This window comes from Melospiza melodia, chromosome 2, assembly GCF_035770615.1.
Source record: "Melospiza melodia melodia isolate bMelMel2 chromosome 2, bMelMel2.pri, whole genome shotgun sequence".
Classification (NCBI taxonomy): Eukaryota; Metazoa; Chordata; class Aves; order Passeriformes; family Passerellidae; genus Melospiza; species Melospiza melodia.
The window spans coordinates 111,721,926-111,740,506 of NC_086195.1; the positions used below are offsets into that span (position 1 = coordinate 111,721,926).

An 18,581-nucleotide genomic window follows, 5' to 3' on the forward strand; every position below is an offset into this window, starting at 1 on the left:
TTAATGATTCAGGACTTCAGCACTGCCTCACTCTTATTTACTTAAAAGGCTGTGATAACACGTGTGGGATTTCTGTGATGGCTGTGTTCACCTGTGGCTGTGAGGAGACCAATGCCAGCTTTCTCACCTGCATCTCCTCACCCCGTAGCCAAAAGGTGCTGTGGCCTGGGGCACCTCCTGCAGCTGGCATGAGGCTTGTGCAGAGGAGGACGCCGGTGCGTGGGCTGCTGGTGCTGGGGATTGCGGTGCTGCAGTCCTTATTGGCATGCTGAACATGCTCTGGCAGCACGGCGCGCCGCTGTCCTGGAGTCTAGTGCTTGTCTTTAAAAACTTTTTTGCTTTGTGTGTGTTTTTTTTTTTTTTTACAATTCCCTTGTGCATTTTAGTTCCCCGCTGCTAATGCTGCGAAATGCTTTGGGGATGGATTACTTTATTGCCATAATTTTAAGGAAGTTGGGGTGGTGGCTAAAAACTCGAAGATTTTCTCTGTCACATTGTAGATGGCATGAAAGGCTTTGAAAGTAGCCCCACTGATGTGTTTATAAAGCCAGTGCACTTTCCACTTTCCCCCCCCCCCTTCCTTTTTTTTAAAGACCTCATTTAATGCTCAGGACTGTGCAGTGAGGCCACTTTCAAAGGCTTTAGTATCCACAGTAGCAGCTCTTTGAAGTGGAAACACCAGCGGGGAACAAACCTTCAGCTTAATCCTTGGTGTAAAAGGTCCTAAGTGGTAAGAAGCCACAACATCCTTCTTAGTGGGAGGAGCTGGAGAGCGATACCTGCAACTGAATCTGTGTCCTGGACCTCATCTGTGGGGCTAGAACTGGTTGGACATTTCTGCAGGGCAGGAGGGATGCAGTCCCTCTGACCTCTCTGGCTTTTCACTCTCGCTCTGTCCCAGCTTCTTTCCCCAGTTTCTTGAGGAGGAGGACACAACTGAAAGGCGAGAAGAGTAAGGCCTGAGAGCAAACATGTTTGTGCTTGGGTTTATTTGCTCCCTCAGGTTGGTAAATCTTTCCTCTGGAGTGCAGAGCCAGAGGCAAAATCCACCTGCTGGGCATTTGTCTGTCCAGTTAGGTCGGTGGCTTCATGGTGCTTGTCTCCCCTTTGGCACAAGGAGGGTGAAGGACACGGTGCTTTTTGGTCACCAATGACTCATTTAAGTGCTCTAAGCTAGGTGGGATGAGTCTGTCATCTCTGAAATACATTTGTTTGTTAGGGGATGAAAATGTTAAGTTTCTTGCAGTGGGGCTTGAGGATCAGTGTGTCCCTACGGATTTGTGGCCAGTCTTGGTTGCAGAGCTGGGCCGCTTGTAAGGAGCTGCCTTCCAAAAATGAGGAAGGCAGAAGATGGCAGTGCCTTGACTGGCACGTGGCCTGAGCTACCAGGGGTGAGAAGCTTTTTGAGAAGGGTTTTCCTTCTCGAACATAGTAGCCATTGTTGATTCTGATGACTATTTAAATAATATGATTTTTAATTGAAAAGTTATTTTTTAACTTGTTGGTATTTTTGACTTTCAAGACATCATCTGCCATTTAACTTCACCCTTGTGCTGTTTGCTGTGTGCAAAAACAGCTGTCTTTTCTGTGGCTTCCCCACTGGTAAATGACTGAACACTCCTTGCCTCCTAGTCAGAATCTGGTGATCCTCATCATCAGCCTGTATGAATTTCATATTCTTTCTGTTGTCAAAAACCTCACTGCTGCCTCTTTATACATGTAAGCCTTTCTGCAGTGCTGATGGTGCTGTTACTGTTCTCTCACTCTTTTATCATTTCAGAGTTACATGCTCCATGTCTATACACACTAGTGTAATGCCTTTTTGTTTTCCTTTGATAGTGCCAAATGTTCTGCTTGTTTTATACTCCATCAGCTGCTGAATATTTTGCAGAAGTCTACACTGAATGCCTCTAATGTCCACATGATCTTTCCTCTGTAGCAGTGTCCGTTGGAACCTAGTGTTGTGTGTTTGCTATTCATTATTTGTCTTTTTTTCCCCTCATCTGCATTATTGTGCCTATCTTTATGTTAAAACTGATGTCATTTTATCACCTAACAGACTCATTATCATGAGATCCTTTTCTAACTCCTCACAGTTGGCTTCAGTTATGACTTCGCAAAAATTTTATGCTAACTGCAAACTGTCTTATTGGTTGTGGCTGTTGTTGCAAAGCAGAGAAGGAAGCTCTCTTGGCAAACCTAATTATGAAAATTACAGTATATTATTAGAAGTAAAACATGATATTTAATCTTGGGAGTTTGTTGTGAACTTCTGCTCTGACTTTAGTCTTCATACTGTCTGCAGTGCTTAGCACTTTTTGCTGCTCTTTTAAATTAAATTTCTTTAACATCCATAAGGCCTAAGTCATCACAATAACTGGGTTCCACAAAAATGATCAGGTTACAAAGATGAGATGATTAATTTGCTTTCATTTTACTTAATTTTGAGCATTTGGGATTTGTATTTCCTAGCTCTTCCCTACCATTGTCACAATTGTGCTTCTTAATGAGAGCTGGCAGTTGCTTGTAAACATACTTGTAGGTGATAAGGTTGTATGAAATGCACTTGATGTTTTCAGATTTCCAGTGAAATGGGCAAGAGATAGCTGTGCTGCACTGGCTTCTCTTCTTAAACTTGAAGATTCTTGTAATAGGAATTAAAACAGACTTAGTAGTAATATTCTGCTTTGATGAGGATAACCAGCTGTATCTCATCCATCTGGGTCTCCAGTCACCAAAACATCAGCATACTTTTCACTTAGGGGAAAGGTATATGTGATGATTATAATCTTTGGAGTGCTTCACTGCAAGGTAAAAATTATTTTCTTGAAACAGGACATTAAAATTTGTGGTCAGGTTTTGAATCTTCTGATTTCAATTTTTTTTTTTTTTTTTAAATTTGTGTGGCTATTTTGACTCCTGTTTTGCAGTTAGGAAATTTCTGGTACGTCATGCAGGATTATTTTTTAATTGTTTTCCTGATGGATTTTGTTCATTGGTGAACAAATATGGGACCTTAAATTGTGGATTCCCATTCAAATTTACAGAATCATAGTAATTAAATTGATCACTCCCCCAATATGTAAATTGAGTGAACTTTTGCTGTAAGAAAGCATAGAGCTAGAATACCACTGCATCTTTGTTGTCCCTCTCTTTTCTCTCTTTTCAGAGTATATTTTTTTGGGGGATTAGGGGATTTTTGGTGGTTTTTTTGGCAGGGGCTGGTGGATTTGGTTTGGTTTGTTGTTTGTTCTTTTTTTTGTGGAGCCTTTTTGTTTGTGGATATTTTTGCTTTTGGATTTTTTGTTGGGGTTTTTTTTGTTTGTTTGGTTGTTTTGGGTTTTTTTTTTTTTTTTGTTTGTTGAGACTTTTTGTATTTTTAGTGGGGTTTTTTGTTTGTTTTTTTATAGCAGACAGTCCTATTCAGTTGCTATAAAGTGGTACCATGATTTCTGGTCTTTCAGGTCATGGGCAGAAGGATAAATGTGGAGAAGAGCCATTCAAGTAGGTTTTCAGGATTTCTAGAACCTATGCATTGTTATAAAGTGGTTATCTCTGTGAAAGCCAAATATTGATAGTGTAAACTTTGCATCCCATAAAGTTGTAGAGGATTACTAGAGGGCATAACTCTGACTAAGAGTGAGGTTGTTCTTTTTTTTGCTTTTTTTTTTTTTTGTTTGTTTGGGTCTTTTTTCTGGTCTGGTTTGATTTTATGTCTCACCTGTTTTATCCTGGAAATGCTGTATGAAATGGAAGAAATTCTTACCAGGTATCTGGGATCAGAGCATGTACAGGCTGAAGGTTAGAAGTTATGAAGTCTCTTATTTGCAAGCTAAGGAAATATTGCACTAAAATAAGACACATTCAAAACACATTTAAGTAATTTTTAAAAACTTGTTTCTGGATTAGAAATGTGTGTAAGCATAGCAGAAACAGTTCACTTCTTATGTTTCTATAAGTTTTTTTTTAATCTCTCAGTGGTGTTGATGATGTTATTTATTTGACCAATTCAATTAATTTTGACATTGTCTTTCAAAAATGCCAGGCTGTGCTTACCTGTTCTGCCATTGCCAGCAGGACAGAGAAATCTCTGTAGTTACCAGTGAGCAGAGATAGTAGAAAAAGGTCTGGAAGCAGGCTCTGTCAAACCATGTATAGGAAATGTGTTCATTTTTCACTGCAAAACATTGCAATTCATTGTGTCAAAGCATGAAAGCACTTGATTTTTCAACCTTTTTTTCCCTACTGCTCTCTTCACAATAAATAGCTGAGTTAAAATAGAAGTTGTAATTTGAATATTGAGAAAATGTTTGATTTAAGGTGGGGACATGCCTGGCTCTGAGACATAGGCTAACACTGCCTAACCTGTATGGCTGCCTAAATCCATTCCCTTTCCAACTTTTAAGCAAAGAGAAATTAAAACCAAGACTCTATATATTGAAGTTGCTTTTGAAAGATGCTGGCTGGAGTTTTTTGTTGTGGTTTGGGATTCTTTTCCCTGACATAAACCTGAATGTAGTTTATCTCCTCCACCGTTACAAACAAATTAATGATATACATGGTAGAAAAATGAGTATGAACTCATCCAATGTCCTTACTGTAGGCCAATAAACTTTCTGAGTTGATTTCTGTGTATTCTGTGTAGCCTTTCTACGTTTAAGTACTTTATCTCCTGTTAGTTGTAAATTAAAAAAAAAAAAAAAAAAAAAAAAAAAAAAAGAAAAGAAGTTACTCTCTAAAATGAAACTGAGTTGAAAAGTAACTTTCTTCAAGTGGCAATGGGTGGTGAGCTTTTTGGACTGAGGCAGACATGTTACACAAATCAAAACAACAGATCGATGTGACCCATTTGTATTGGGTCAGTGCTTCTTAATTGGTGCTCAAGCAAAAGGGAAGGTCAGCAGCGGTACTGCACACCAAACCCAAAATCCGTCATCCTGGAGCTCAGGGGAAAAAATGTTTACTTGGTAGGCAATGTCTGCAGATGGTTACTGTGCACTCCTTCCAGTTGTAACTCCGTTATTTGCCTCAGGACTAAATATAAGTATTCAAGACTTTCAGGAAAACAGACATTCACCAGAAGCTGCAAGTCATATGAGAAAAGCTCGTCTCTTCTGCCACTAGTTGCAAAAACAGTTTTAGGGGAAAAGCATTCTCCTTCTGAACTTGTCATAGCTATTTGACAGCTGAATAGTGGTTTACTAAATGCAAATTTATTTTATTCCAAAAAGAAAAGCTTGCAGAATTTAGCAGATTTATGTATTATCAAATACAACACAGGTAGCCTTTGAAGTTTTATATGTTGGTTTTGTTTAGGGTTTTCTGTTATTTGTTTTTTCTTGTGGACAAATGCATGAATTTTGAAAATGAAGTTTCTTACAGTCATCTTCACATGGAACATGATTAAATATTTTCTTTATTCTCCTTGGAGTACCAAAGATTTTCTTTATTCACCCTGGAGGACCAAAGGCAGGAAGCCATCTCTGCTTACAACACAAAAAGGCAGTCTACCTTCAGAAGAGACCAATAGAGACCAACCTGTTAAATACTACCTTTTATTTCTTCAAGGCCATGCTAAACCTCCCATTTCTGTTTTTTTCTTAACTGGGAAAGATCTTTGAAAAAATGGCTTTTAATGGGAGATTTCAGCTGCTGTTGGAATGTTAGTATAAAAGCACCATTAAAAATATTTTTTTAAAAATCATCTTTGAAGATTATTAATTTAACTATCTACTATTCTATAGGTGACTTTAAGGTTAGGTTGCTCTTCCATCTTTAACTGCTGTAAGATATGAAGTATTCTGGCATAGGCACCAAATCAGGCTTTGCAGTATGTCTCTGTGAGATATTTAAGCAGTAAAGCACTTGAATATGTTCTGCTTCATGAGTATTCCTTTAGTTTTGGAAGTAAATAAAACTGGTGTTGTCTATTATGTGCACGCTACTAATGGAGCAAAAGGGGAATTGAATCCTTGTGATAAAATGGACTCTGGTGAAGGCTTGCTTGGCAACCCTCTGAGTACTAAAGATGCTACTGAGGTTTTTCTTTTCCCTGCCAGAAGCACTTTGCCATTGTGATAAGTTTGTCCTTCCAAAATATGTTTGAGATGCTTGTGAAATGCTTTGGGTCTGGTAGGATGCAGGGGTGCCTTGCTTAGGCTCCTTTAGACAGGCTGTCAGGTTTTCTTCCTTCCCCTTTGGGTTGCTGAGAAAGATCCCTGCTTCTGGGAGTGTTCCTAGGTGATGCAGCTTGGGGTGCAGAGGAAGGGGTCTTGGTGTTTCTTCCTCTTGTGGTAGCTTTTAAATCTTTTTCTCCAAACTCCACTTCTCCTGGAGCTTGTAGTTTAACACATTCAGGAGCACAGGTGAAACAACACAGATTCTCTTGAAGTCTTTTGTAATCAGTCGTCTTACTCTCCAGCTCCAAATGTGGTTTTCAAATTTTTGTGAATCTCCAAAGTCATGAAGTGTTTCCTTTCATATCCATGCTCCTCTCCTGAGAGTCTCTGCTTTTGTCAACAATTGTGAGAGCAGTCAGGCTTCTTCTTGGTATCCTGCTTTTCATGCACATTACAAAGGACATTTCTGACAGCAGCATTTGTAAAAGGGATTGAGGAAATCCGTGGAAGTAAAATTCAGTGAGACCTATTAAATGCAAAGATATCAGTTACAGGTTGTTGGGAGAAAATTCATGGAAATATCATGCCCTGCCTGCCCTGGTTCTGCACTCTTCTGAAGACATCTAGTATAAGTCATAGTCACAGGCTGCATTTTGGGCAAGATGGACTCTGGCTCATCTGCTAGGGTCATCCTTTTGTGTATTGTTATTCTGTGCTCAGGTAAAAGGTGGAGGAAATGGCACAGGAATGCAGGTATTTTATCTCAGAATGGTGATGCTGCTTGAATATAGTGTAGGAAAACTGTTCAGCAGGATGGGTTAAGCACTTAAGAGGCAGTTTGGAGTTAATAGCATTAGGTAGTGTACTTGCTGCCCTCACCTTAGGAGCTTGGTTTGGATGTGCCATGCAACTTCCCAGAGCTGGGTAATTTGTGAAGTATATTATTAATAATGCTGTTGGCCATCTTAAAACGTGTGCAGCTTGTGAATTCAACATGTCATTAATTGACATACAGTCTTTGGTTTATTCAGACTTATCCTTGTCTTTCAATGCAAAGGGGTGCTGTTTGTCACATAAATACCTCAGCAAGAATTCTGCCTTCTTGGCTTAGAGCAAAACTGGACTAGAGAAAATAGAAAATTTACAACAGCCTGAGCTCCTTTAGACTGTGCTCCTGTGTAACAGCATGTTGTCAGTCCTTTGGCAGGTGAGAACAGTCATTTGATCACACGTTCCCTCCATGCCAGTCTGTAAAAATTTCACAGTACATAAGCACACTTTTCTATAAATATTTTACAGTCCTAAAAAACGTAAATACAATGCATGTCTGCTGCTGGGTGTGAGTGGAAGCTCCTAATGCACTAGGGTACCCTTTCCTGGGGAATTGGGTTTGATTAATAGCTATTACATGTTTCACTCTGCCAAAAGCAAAACATTTGTGTCCACAAGAGGCCAAGTGGTAACGTCATTGCTGCCGGGGATGATTAACTCTGCTTGCCGAGGCACAGAAACAGAAATTGCTTTTGCCCTCTTGTCAAGGTGGGAACAGAATTTTGTGTATGAAATTCATGCACATAGAGGAAAAATCAGGTTAATTTGGACTTAGAAAGTGTTTAAGTTAAAAACTGTGAGAAAGTCCAAGCCAAGAGAGGAGGAGTAGAATAAAAACAAAATTAGTTTGCTAGAAGAAGAAAACTCTTCTGCAATCGCATTTTAACTGAAGCATAATAAGCATTAGTTTTTCCAGCATATTTCGAAGCAGTTTGATTTTTGAAAATACTCTTGTGGTCTGTAGTCATCCGCTGACCTAAAGTTCAGCAGAAATATTTCACGGTCCATTAGCAAAGTAGTACAGTGGGTTGCTGAAAAGGTCCCAGGCTGTGTGGGTTGTTTCGCAGTCAGTGGTACACCTTCCTCCTCACCTACTTCCCCAGGGACAAAGGACATTAGTGTTAATATATTGTAAAGCCAGCTTCAAAGGGAAGCGGCAGGTTTTAACAAGAAGCTCATTGCCATGCTGTAAATAGGGAGGGACATACTAAACAGCCTGAACCTGGCACATTAGTGATCGTGACAAGGAAAATATGGCTCATTTAGCAAAACTGATTTGAAGGTCATGCTCAGTTTAAATAAAGCAGACTGGTGTTTTCTAGTCTGTCCCTGGCCTGAACTTCAGTCAGCTTAACTAAAATAGTTAGGATTGTCTCTATGCTCTGTAGAGTGTTCATCTGAATTACAGTTCACAAGTGTTCATTGCTGGTTGTGTAACAGGCAAAAGGATGTTGCAATAGTTGATCTCCAAGTCAAGCAAATAAAATAAATAATGTCTTTTTTGTAAGTCCTGGCACTTCTGACTTGAGCTGCTTCATGTTGAATTAATACAAGACCCAGGATTAGAATTTTTATATTTTTGGCTACCAGCCACCTGATCAAACAAGTGGGCTGGTTCCCTGATATGGCAGTTCTGGCTTCTTCCTCATTTGAGCAATACTGGTTTCCTCAGTGTGACATGGGAGCTGCTTAACATCTTAAAATGAAATAAAAAAATGCTTGAAAGTGATTAAAGAAATGTTTGTAAGTTTTGTTTGAAATTTATAGAAGAATTGATACATGCTCTACTGTAGTTGAATGGCTCTTCTTAAAAATGTTATGGTGATAGAAAGATTTCCCATTTGTATTTGCCATCAAAGAATGGATGATGTTTCATGGAAACCTGTCCTGTTTTCTCTTGTTTCTTGAATTTAGGAATTATAATTTTTTGTGAATCCACAATAGTTCGGAGGAGAGCCAAAAGCCCGATTTTGGTTTTAATGCTGTCTTTTTACGTAACAATGCAGACACTCCTAAACTCTACTGTGCATTGTCCAGTCTTAGTAGATATCTAGAATAAGTGTACATATAAAAAAGTATGAATGTTAGACATTGGTTTAATGAGAAGAACACAAAGCTGGCATAGTACTCACTGATGAATGATACCTCTGTACTGATGCATCACTTCTGGTCCTGTTTCCCTAGTTTGGAAAGCTGGTGGGATCAGAAAAGCCTATCCACCACAGGAGAATCTCTTGTATGTTCTTTCTTTAAGATGTAGTTTATTCAAATGTGATTAACAAGCATGCTGACTGTCACATTATTTGCCTGTAAAATCACTTTATTTTTTATTTAATTCATGTTGGCATATTTTGATGTAGGATCCTGTTTGTATTGGCTAGTGAGGAATAGGCTTAAATTAGCGCGTGGTGCCTGAGAGCCACCTTGCTTTCCAGGGACAGGGAGGATATCCTGTAGGATACAGCACTGCAGCTAAAGGTGCTTGCAGAGAGGAGCCAGACCTGCTGCAGGTGGGGTGCCTGTCCTGCCTGCTCTGCTCCCTGCTCCATGGGAGTGGGATGGGAGCAGCTGGCCATGTCTCTGTTGAGCTGGCACGTGCGAGGCAGGGGCATTGTGCTGCTGTGCCACTCTGCACCTGATGAGGCAGATCAGAATGGATCCAGCCTGGGATTCAGCTGCAGTCTTGCTTTCCTCAGCAGGGAGTTTGGGGGAGCTCAAGAGAGAACTCACAGGGGAGTTGAGGAAATGGCAAGTAGCTGGCATTTAAAGTGACAGTGGAGTGAGCTTGTGGGGTTGTGGCTGTCCTTTAGTGGGCAGCTTATCTTCTGTTTGGAGGCTTTGAATGCTATTTAAAGCGCAATCAATGGGGGGGAAAGGACATTTAAGAGTGTATATGAGGTTTAGTTGAAAAATGGAAGCAAAGTTCCACTGTCTTGTGGACTAAAGCACTTGCCAATGTCTTCTAAACATATGTCTGTGTCCTCAATGATTTGAAAGTGGAGTCCACTATGCAGCTGCAAACAAGAGGTATGACTTAGTGAGATTTGAATGCCTTTTCCTGGAATAAGGGTAAGGGTTCAGTAGCTGTCAGTCTTCAAATATCTGTATTTCCATTGTTAATGTTCAGGATACGTAACTTGATCTGGTTACAGAAGCATTCCTATGAGTTAAACTTATGCAGGGAATCTTTCCACTGGTTTTGTCTGTAAACATAGTGAAATGCAAAACTAGTTTCCTTTGCAAATATGTCAACTGCTGAAGAAGCAGCAGCTTTTTGAAGGAACACAATTCTTGTCAGTAGTCTGAGGATGCATCTGTGTAGTGGGGCACATTGGTTAATCTGTGTTTTCAGATGTCCTGAGGCATCTGGAGATGGTGTGTTTTGTTCCACATCATCTGACCCAGGTAAAATCATTGATTCAAAACTAGTAAGTCCAGGTTGAAAGAAATCGCTAAGCTATTTTTTTTTTCTTACTGATCAGTTTATTTCCTGAACAAAAAGGAACATCATGAGAATCTGAGTCAAAGTAGTATGTGGTCAAGACACTGCTGGACTTGTGCTGTGGGATGTGAAGTTAGTGATGCTTATGGTTAACCCTGTCTAAGGGTAGAGCCTGTTTTTCTTTTTCTTCCAGCTTCCAGCCAGACCTTAAAATTTTGACATTTAACTCTTTGGGCCTGGTGTCTCCTGCAGGGTCAGTGTTGTTGTTTCTTTGTTAAAAAGTTTCTGGAATTTAAGACATGATTTTCTGTGAGAAAGCAACATGAGATTTTGTTTATGTGTAAATGGATAAAAGTTGTAGAAGCAACCTGCTTTGGGCCAACGGCTTAAAATTGTTTCCCTGGGGTTAGAAAGTTGACCTTGGTTTTCCTGAAAAAGATCTCACATTTGGGTGAGAAAACAGTTTGTCCCTGAAGAGTGGCAGTATATGTGTGCTGGGTTTGAAAACTGAGTTTTCAATACATTGTGTTGGCATTGGAGTACCCAGCAGGTCATTTGTGGTGGCTGTAGATAGGTCCTGAAGGTTTTTCCCACCTGAGGTCATGTGTTTAACTGAATTTGGGCAGTAGTCTGTAAGTCAACATACTTCTCCCTGCTAGTGACCTAGAGAAGGCTCACCTTGATTTCACAACTTAGTGAGTCTCTGGGGTTTGAGGAGTGTTTTTGTTTTTTTTTTTTTTTTTTTGGGTCCTTGTCTTTAAAGCAGAGCATTGTTTACAAATTATCAAACTTGTATAATAATAGGAATTACAAACTTGTACTTGGCTAAGTATATTTAGTACACCTCTTCTGTCTGGGAAAGAAGAGCATATATACTTCAAACTGCACGGTCCCCTTTAAGTACAACTGAGGGTTTTCTAACTTTTTAATTCTTACGTTTCTGGTATATTTATAGAAGAAATATATGGATCATGTTGATAAATTTTGACAGTAGGAGCAACAAATTGAGCCCCGGTGTTGACATCTCTTACTGAAGATTTTACTGTGATGAATAATACAGAGTGTTTAAACCTCAAAAAGTGTAAAACTGTTTTAACACCTTCTGGGTGGACTTAGTGGTTCCTCTAGATATCTGTGGTGAGATCATGTAGAAGACTGTCCTCCTTTACTGGATGTCATCACCTGCAAGAGATGACTTTTGGAGATGGGGTTGCTCATTACTACGTGTTACCTACTGAAGCATGAGTATGTCATGTCCAGGAAGTTTCAGCTTCACCATTAGACAGATACTGCATAATCCATTGCCACATGATCTGGCTGATAAGTAAAACTGTACCAAAGCAACTCATATTTTGTAGATAGTAAGAGCTCCTATTTTCCAGCTGAAAGATCCAGCTGGTTCATAATAGGGCAGGGCTTTGTTTTTGCTTGCAATTCTCAAATATGAGGCTGCCCTGTATTTCTCTGAGAACTTTTTCTCTGGGCTTCTAGTGTCTGTGTGCTTTGTCTTGTCTACTAATTAAAAGGATTTTTTTTTTCTTAACCATGACAAAGGCCTTCTAGTCCTATGCCTTGCTAGCTTACTGTGAAAGGGAATTGATGCTTATCTTAAAAGGAATCCAAAGCTAAATAACTTTTACAAATACATGTCCATGAATTTCATTTCACTTAACCTACAAAAAACTGCATTTGTACGTCTGAATTTTTGATCAATTCCGTTGATTCAACTGTGTGAGAGACTGAAAATAAACAATAATAGTTGTAAAAAGACAAAAATAATTTGCTCTTATGTTAAGTACTTCCTTCATCTTCAGTAAGAATATTTTGCAGCTCAGTTGTTTGTTTGTAAGTTTTGATAGTTTGATTAGCTACAGTGGTGGGTGTTGTCTTGAGTTGGGATCATTAATGGTAATAACAACAGAACAACTAAACAAAACCATAAGGCAAACAAAATCTTCTGCCAGGATAAGGGACACTTGGTGCTGAGGGCTTTATGCCAGTGAGGTACCATTGGTCTTGTCAGGACAGCTAACTTCAGCTGATATGCTGGGACACAGTTAGAAATAGTGGGAAGAGGAGCAGAGTTTGCATTTGCAAAACCCACTGGTTTTCTCCAGATGGGTGGGTTTTGCAACATGCAAGGTCAGGGTTAACCATGATATTAATAATGGTGTGTGACCTTGCAGGCATTTTGAGGATTGTTGTTGTTATTGTTGTTATATTTTCTTATATAAATTCCATTCATTTCCCTTATTTACTTCCCTGTTTACTCAAACTGCTGGAGTTTTTTTCTCTGTAACCCAGTCTCTTCTGCTTTCCTTCTAAAATTTCCTCTTGTCCCTCTCTCTTCCAATGTTCACAGCCTTTCTCCACCTTTCTCCATTTGCTATGAAGTCTGTCCCTTCTTTTCAGTTTCACAACCAGACATTTCCTTTTCCTACCTTCCTCTCCCATTTTCTTCCTTCTCTTGAGCACTTTCATGTGTTGAATTCTACTTTTCTTGACTTCTCCAAGAAGAATAATTTTATTCTCTGCTTTGTCTTTTCTCTCCCTCCTCCTTGTTTTGTGTCCCTCATGTTGAGGTTTTCAAGATGGCATCTCTTCCTTCATCCTCCTGGTGCAGGTGATGGGCAGAGGAGGTATGACAGCTGCCTAGATGTGGTTGTGAACGCATAGGTCATGTAAGTGGTAGAGATAAAGCACTCCAAATTGTTCTATCTTCACCATGTTTGAACTTGCCTCCTGCTGAAGGCATGGCCTCCTTCAGAAAGGAGACAGGACTCAGTTCTGTCTCCTGAGTTTTTACCAGGAGGAACTCCTGACGCACTTGATGACTCTTGAGAAATCACGTGGCATTGTTATGTTGGACAAGACATGGATTTTAGAGACAAACTTTTCATGCTTTCCTTTCTTTAGAAAATCTTCATGTAGCATGAGGGTAAGAAATAGGATGATACTGTGTTTCACTCTTCTACCCTGCACCCCCAAATGCTTTTTGGTTTGAATTCTTGCTGTAGTCTCACAAATCTTGTATGTGATTCTGCTGTGCACTTCTTTTTTAAAAACCATGGTTACTGCCATTTCTATACTGTGTGCTGTTTGCTTTGCTGCCACGTGCTGTGTCTGGTTTTTTTCAGTCTTAACACCTACTACTTGAGAAACAACTTTGTCAATTTTATGGTGTGCAGCCCTGCAGAGTATTACTACTTGTGACTTTCAGCAGTGTGCAGTATAACATTTACCCTTTTCCCAAAATTTCCGTCTGTCTCCTACATCTATTACTGAAAACCGTTACTGACATTTCTGAATTGGAATGTGTGGCTCTAGGGAGAGTATTTCCTCTTTTACATTTAGCCAACTAAATCATCAGCCCAACAAGCTATCAGCTCAACAAGCCCTTGTGGAGAGGCTCTTCTTGTATTTCCTCCTCTCTTTCCTTTTCATCAGTTATGAGTATTTTCTCACCTCTTTGTATGCTTTTAGCTTAATCTCATTCTTTGTTGATGCTGTCAGACAACATTGATGGAATATTTAATTTGTGGAGTTTGTAATTTATGTGCTCTACTATAATTGCATATAATTATTTCAAAATGTACTGATTCTCTTGCACCTTGTTGTTCTTCATGACCAAGTAAAGCTAAGTGTCTTCCAGACCTATCTTACTGGACTTTGGACTTGAAATTGAATTTTGAGCAATTAGCATTGCATTGCCTTTATTCATGCTAGCAGTAGGAACTTTTGGTGGAAGTATTGGTCGCATAGTAAAACACCTTTTGGTAGCATTGCTAAGTAGTAGAAAAGCTTTTTGATGCGAAGACCTAGAAGTCAGAACTGGGATCTGATCCTGAACTGGGTGTGAGTAATTCTTCCTTAACAAACAATGCTGACTTCAGTTAAGGCCCGTGAATTCAAGCACAGAATGGTAATTGTTCTGACATGGAAAATCTGACAGTGATTTTAGAACTATTTTTATTGACGTATTTTAAAATCTCAGTTATTCCAGTCCTTCCCCTTTTCTTTTTTCATGCAGAAAAATAATCCATCAACTGTTTCTGGCTGGTATTTGCAAAGTAAAAGTTGTGTTCCTTTGAAGCTAAATCGAAGAAAACATCATATTCATGATTTCACTATCTATGTATAAAATTTAGTTAGTGGTTAAATATTTTTGTAATATCTAACCCTTTGATTTTCAAATCTGTTTTTCTGTAAAATATCCTAGGTATTTTATAGTCCCCAAACAGTTTAAGTGCCATCTTGGAATCTGATGTTTTGATTCTGAAGGATGTATTTGCAGAGGTACACAAAGGCTAATTAAATCAAAAGAATATTTAGATAAAGACTGCTTCATATTAGAAAGGACTCATTGGTGCACGGTGACTTGGTGGTTAAGCCCTTTCATGAAGCCCTTAGGGAACATCATCTGGGTTAATGGGAAAACTCACTATATTGTCTGCATTTGGAGGGGTTTTATTTCCTATAATTTTGGAATTATATTTTCTGGTTTCTTTTTGTTGAGAAATAGAGGGAGACGCAAAAAATCTGAGCAGAATACTACCATCCTGGTTTCTAAGGAAGAGCAAGTAATGAGTAACAATTTATAATGTAGTAACACAGTCTAAACGGCCAAGTGATAAATTAATGGAAACGGATTCTTGTATACAGTTTTGGAGACTAAGCACATTTGATTGAATTGTTTCACAACTAGTGTGCCTAATTATTGTGTCTGCCACATTCATCTATTTAAATCATTCCCAACTTTTGGATTGCTGCCTGGAATATTACTGCAGTACGTGTTTCAACTGGTTATTCCCCTATCACATGTAACTTCACAAAGGAGGATGATTTTTTTTTTTTAAAGAGTGAACTTTGACTGTATGTTTATAATATCTGATAAAAAGGGACTGTAGGTTTCATAATGTTGATTTGAATGAGTTGCACGTGAACTGATGCTGTATTTGTTTTGTCAGGTCAGTGACTTAAAAAGTGCCTTTGCCAAGTCACTTTTACAAGCGAGGACTGCTACGCCCGTGTTCTCTAAATCCCATCTTTGCCAGCCAGACATTGCCTTCACCTTACACCTGGCAGAAGATACCTCAGCTGTCTCCATTTGCCAATTAGTTGATGGGAAACTGAAAGCAGAAAAAGGATTATTATTATTATTATTCCTGGGACATGAACAAATGACTGCGTTGCTTTTCTCGTGTAATCAAAACCGGCAAGCAACCATCAGAGGACTGCTATTCTATCAAGGAGTGCCATTGCATTGATGGACCTTGGCTTTAAACCAGTGCATCCGTGATTACAATCAACAAACCCACGTGTTTTACAGACAGAAATGCGACTGAGCATGTGTTTTCCCAGCCAAAAGTCTACGAGCGGGACTTAATGATTGATGAGTGACTGCTTGCTGATAAACTTTCTCTGCTTGTTCTGCTTTGTGTGCGTTGGACGTCGTTAATCGTCCCCCACTGTTTGTTTTTTTTAACTTCATTTTCCATTAGAATTGAAGTTATTTTTTACTGACTTCCTCCCCCCCTCCTCCTTTGTCATTAGTTTTGGAAATTTCTTCAGTATAATTCACCTGACAGCAACTTGCAAGTACAAAATCAGCTTCTCATCATGGCTTTGAATGTTGCTCCCGTAAGAGACACAAAATGGCTGACATTAGAAGTGTGCAGGCAGTTTCAGAGGGGAACTTGTTCACGCTCTGATGAAGAATGCAAATTTGCACACCCCCCTAAAAGTTGCCAGGTTGAAAATGGAAGAGTTATTGCCTGCTTTGATTCCTTAAAGGTAAGAAAAAGAAACTGCATGTGTAGTGAAAATGCTACTACATCGTAGTGAAAGCAAAATAGGAAATGATGAGTGATTCGTTCCTGGTGAGATGTATATTGAAACAAATGTTGTTTATCATAATGTTTGTTTACTGAAGCTTTTAAGATTTCTTTCTAAGTTTTTTTTTTTTCAAATGTCACTATGTTATTTACAAAAATTGCATGTGACTGTGGGATACAGAATTGGTTGCAGCTGGTAGAACAATTGTATTCTCCCAAGTACATTTTATGAATTATAATTATTTCCTGGTAAATGAAAATACACAGTGGCACAATACTCTGCCATTCCCAGAGTCCTAAAGAAACAAATCATATGGAAAGAGTGCAGATTTTTTCATTTAGATCAACATAAGTGAGAAAAGCCTATCCATTAGTTCAGATTTGACACAAGGGTTTTTTACTCTTGGTATTGGGGACTCAGGTAAATTAATAGCATTGGTAATTACATGTATGGATAGTGCAGATATGAGCATAAGTTTAGGAGGAGCAAAGGGATTCTCTTGTTTGGAAGATATTTAGCAATTATATTGTTAGGGCATCAGCTTCTTCAGACTTCCTAATGACATCAGGCATGCTTTAGAAAACTATTTTTAAAAGTTCTGTGAAAACAGTTCATGTACTGCATAAAAGAAGATTAATGACCCCCTGGGATTTGAGGAGTACACAGTGTTTTCCATGATGATATATTTGTGTTCTCATGTTAACAGAAGGAGAAAGCTTATTTCATATAAATAATTAAAGGGTAGAATTGAGAATTTCAAATTTTATTTTGAAAGTTTTACTTATAGCTTTATCTTCTGGGCATGGGAGAATGTATTGGTTTGCTATTTTAGCTCTGAGGATCAAAAATTCAGTTACCAACAACTCTTTTACTGTGAAAACATCAGTCTGACATATAAGAAAACTCAGGGTGGTTTATTTCCATTATAACTTTTTTTTTTATGCAATGCAAGATATTGTGTTAGGCATCTGCCTTCTGTTTTTTCTCATTTTTTCTTTTCTTTTGAAGATTTAGAAGACAGTATCTCAGGGGAGACATTTATGAGGGGGTTATGTTCTGTAGATCTGTTCTGTAAGGCAGAAGAGCACCTTTGGAGTCATGGCAGTATGTCATAGAGGGCTATTAATGACCTTAATCCATGGATTACTGCACGATAAACTCTAACAGCTCCTTTGTAGATGTTCTTGTATGTTGGTTGTCTGCCAATGGGATTTTTTTTTTAAACAAGCAGACTAGTGTCTGCAGCAAGTGGGCAATACTCTGATTTTACAAAAAAATAAGCAGTTCAGTGGAAGGGGGTTTTATGTACTATTTTTATGTGCTGCAAAGTCTTGGGTCTGTGGCTGGGAGGCTGGAGATAAGCAGCAGAACTCGGTCACCCCTGGGCTGGCAGGACAGTGGCTCTGCAGTGAGGGAGGTGCTGCTGCTGCATCATGCTGGCCAAAGCAGTGATGCACCTGTCCTTGATGCCTGAGGACAGCATCGCTCTCCCTGGTGCTACCAGCCACTCACAGTGGAGTTGCCAGCTACTCCAGCTGGAGACTTTTGTTCAGGGATGGTTATTGTCTGCAAATAAAAACTGGAGTCACAGACTAAGCTAATAATACCATGAAGAGAAATCCTGAGGGATCACAGTGGGTAATTTACTGACAACCAGCATCATTGCTCAGTGGAGAGAAATCCAAAACCCTGTAAGAAAATGTAGTTAAAGCAAGTAGCTGTGTTTTCACCTAGTGTGGGAGGACATCTGTCCTGAAGGGCCAGCCCGCTCCAGCCCAGCTCTGGTGGCTGAAGTGGTGCTGCTCTGTCCCACTGCCCATCATCACCCTCTCTCATGCACCTGTGCCTTCCATCTTGCATCTTCTAGTTGAGTCTAACGGGTTAAATTGCTAATTGGGAAAGATGGGATTGTAGCAAGAATTCAGATTGTGGCCTGAAGCAGCACAGGTTTCTTCCTACCAACTCTGCTACAGGTTGAGGGAAATCCAATAGTGCGATGACAGTGCCTTCAACTGCGGCTCCTTGGCTCTGAGCACGAGTTGGAATTGTGCATTCCCAAGTGTTACCTGATCCTGCTGTGCACGGGAAACTGTTTGGGACCACTGTGGGTGCAGGGCTCTGGGCTGTGCTGTCTGGTGTCCTCACAGTCATAATCTCAGTTATTCAGAAGACTGCCTGTAAATTGACATTTCCACAGCAAGAATGTGTGTGTCTGGTTAGGTCAGTTTGCTTATATTGCCAGTTGAGGGACTTGAGGTTAGTCACGTAAACCTATTTGGTATGTAGCTTTTGGAAGCACTGGTGTTAATCATACAGTTTCAGAATAAGGCTTTGGCACTTAACAAGTGGGATGA

General features: G+C 39.4%; 1 protein-coding gene across 7 annotated transcripts in view; it reads left to right on the forward strand.

The window, feature by feature from the left end:
• Positions 1-18,581, forward strand: part of MBNL2 (muscleblind like splicing regulator 2) — a 106,293-nt gene that overhangs the window by 21,662 nt on the left and 66,050 nt on the right. For all 7 annotated transcript variants that reach the window (XM_063149561.1, XM_063149560.1, XM_063149565.1 and 4 more), the window contains exon 2: positions 15,360-16,185. In XM_063149561.1, the coding sequence (XP_063005631.1) occupies positions 16,012-16,185 (174 nt within the window). In that variant the 5' untranslated portion in view covers positions 15,360-16,011. The remainder of the gene's footprint in view (positions 1-15,359; positions 16,186-18,581) is intronic.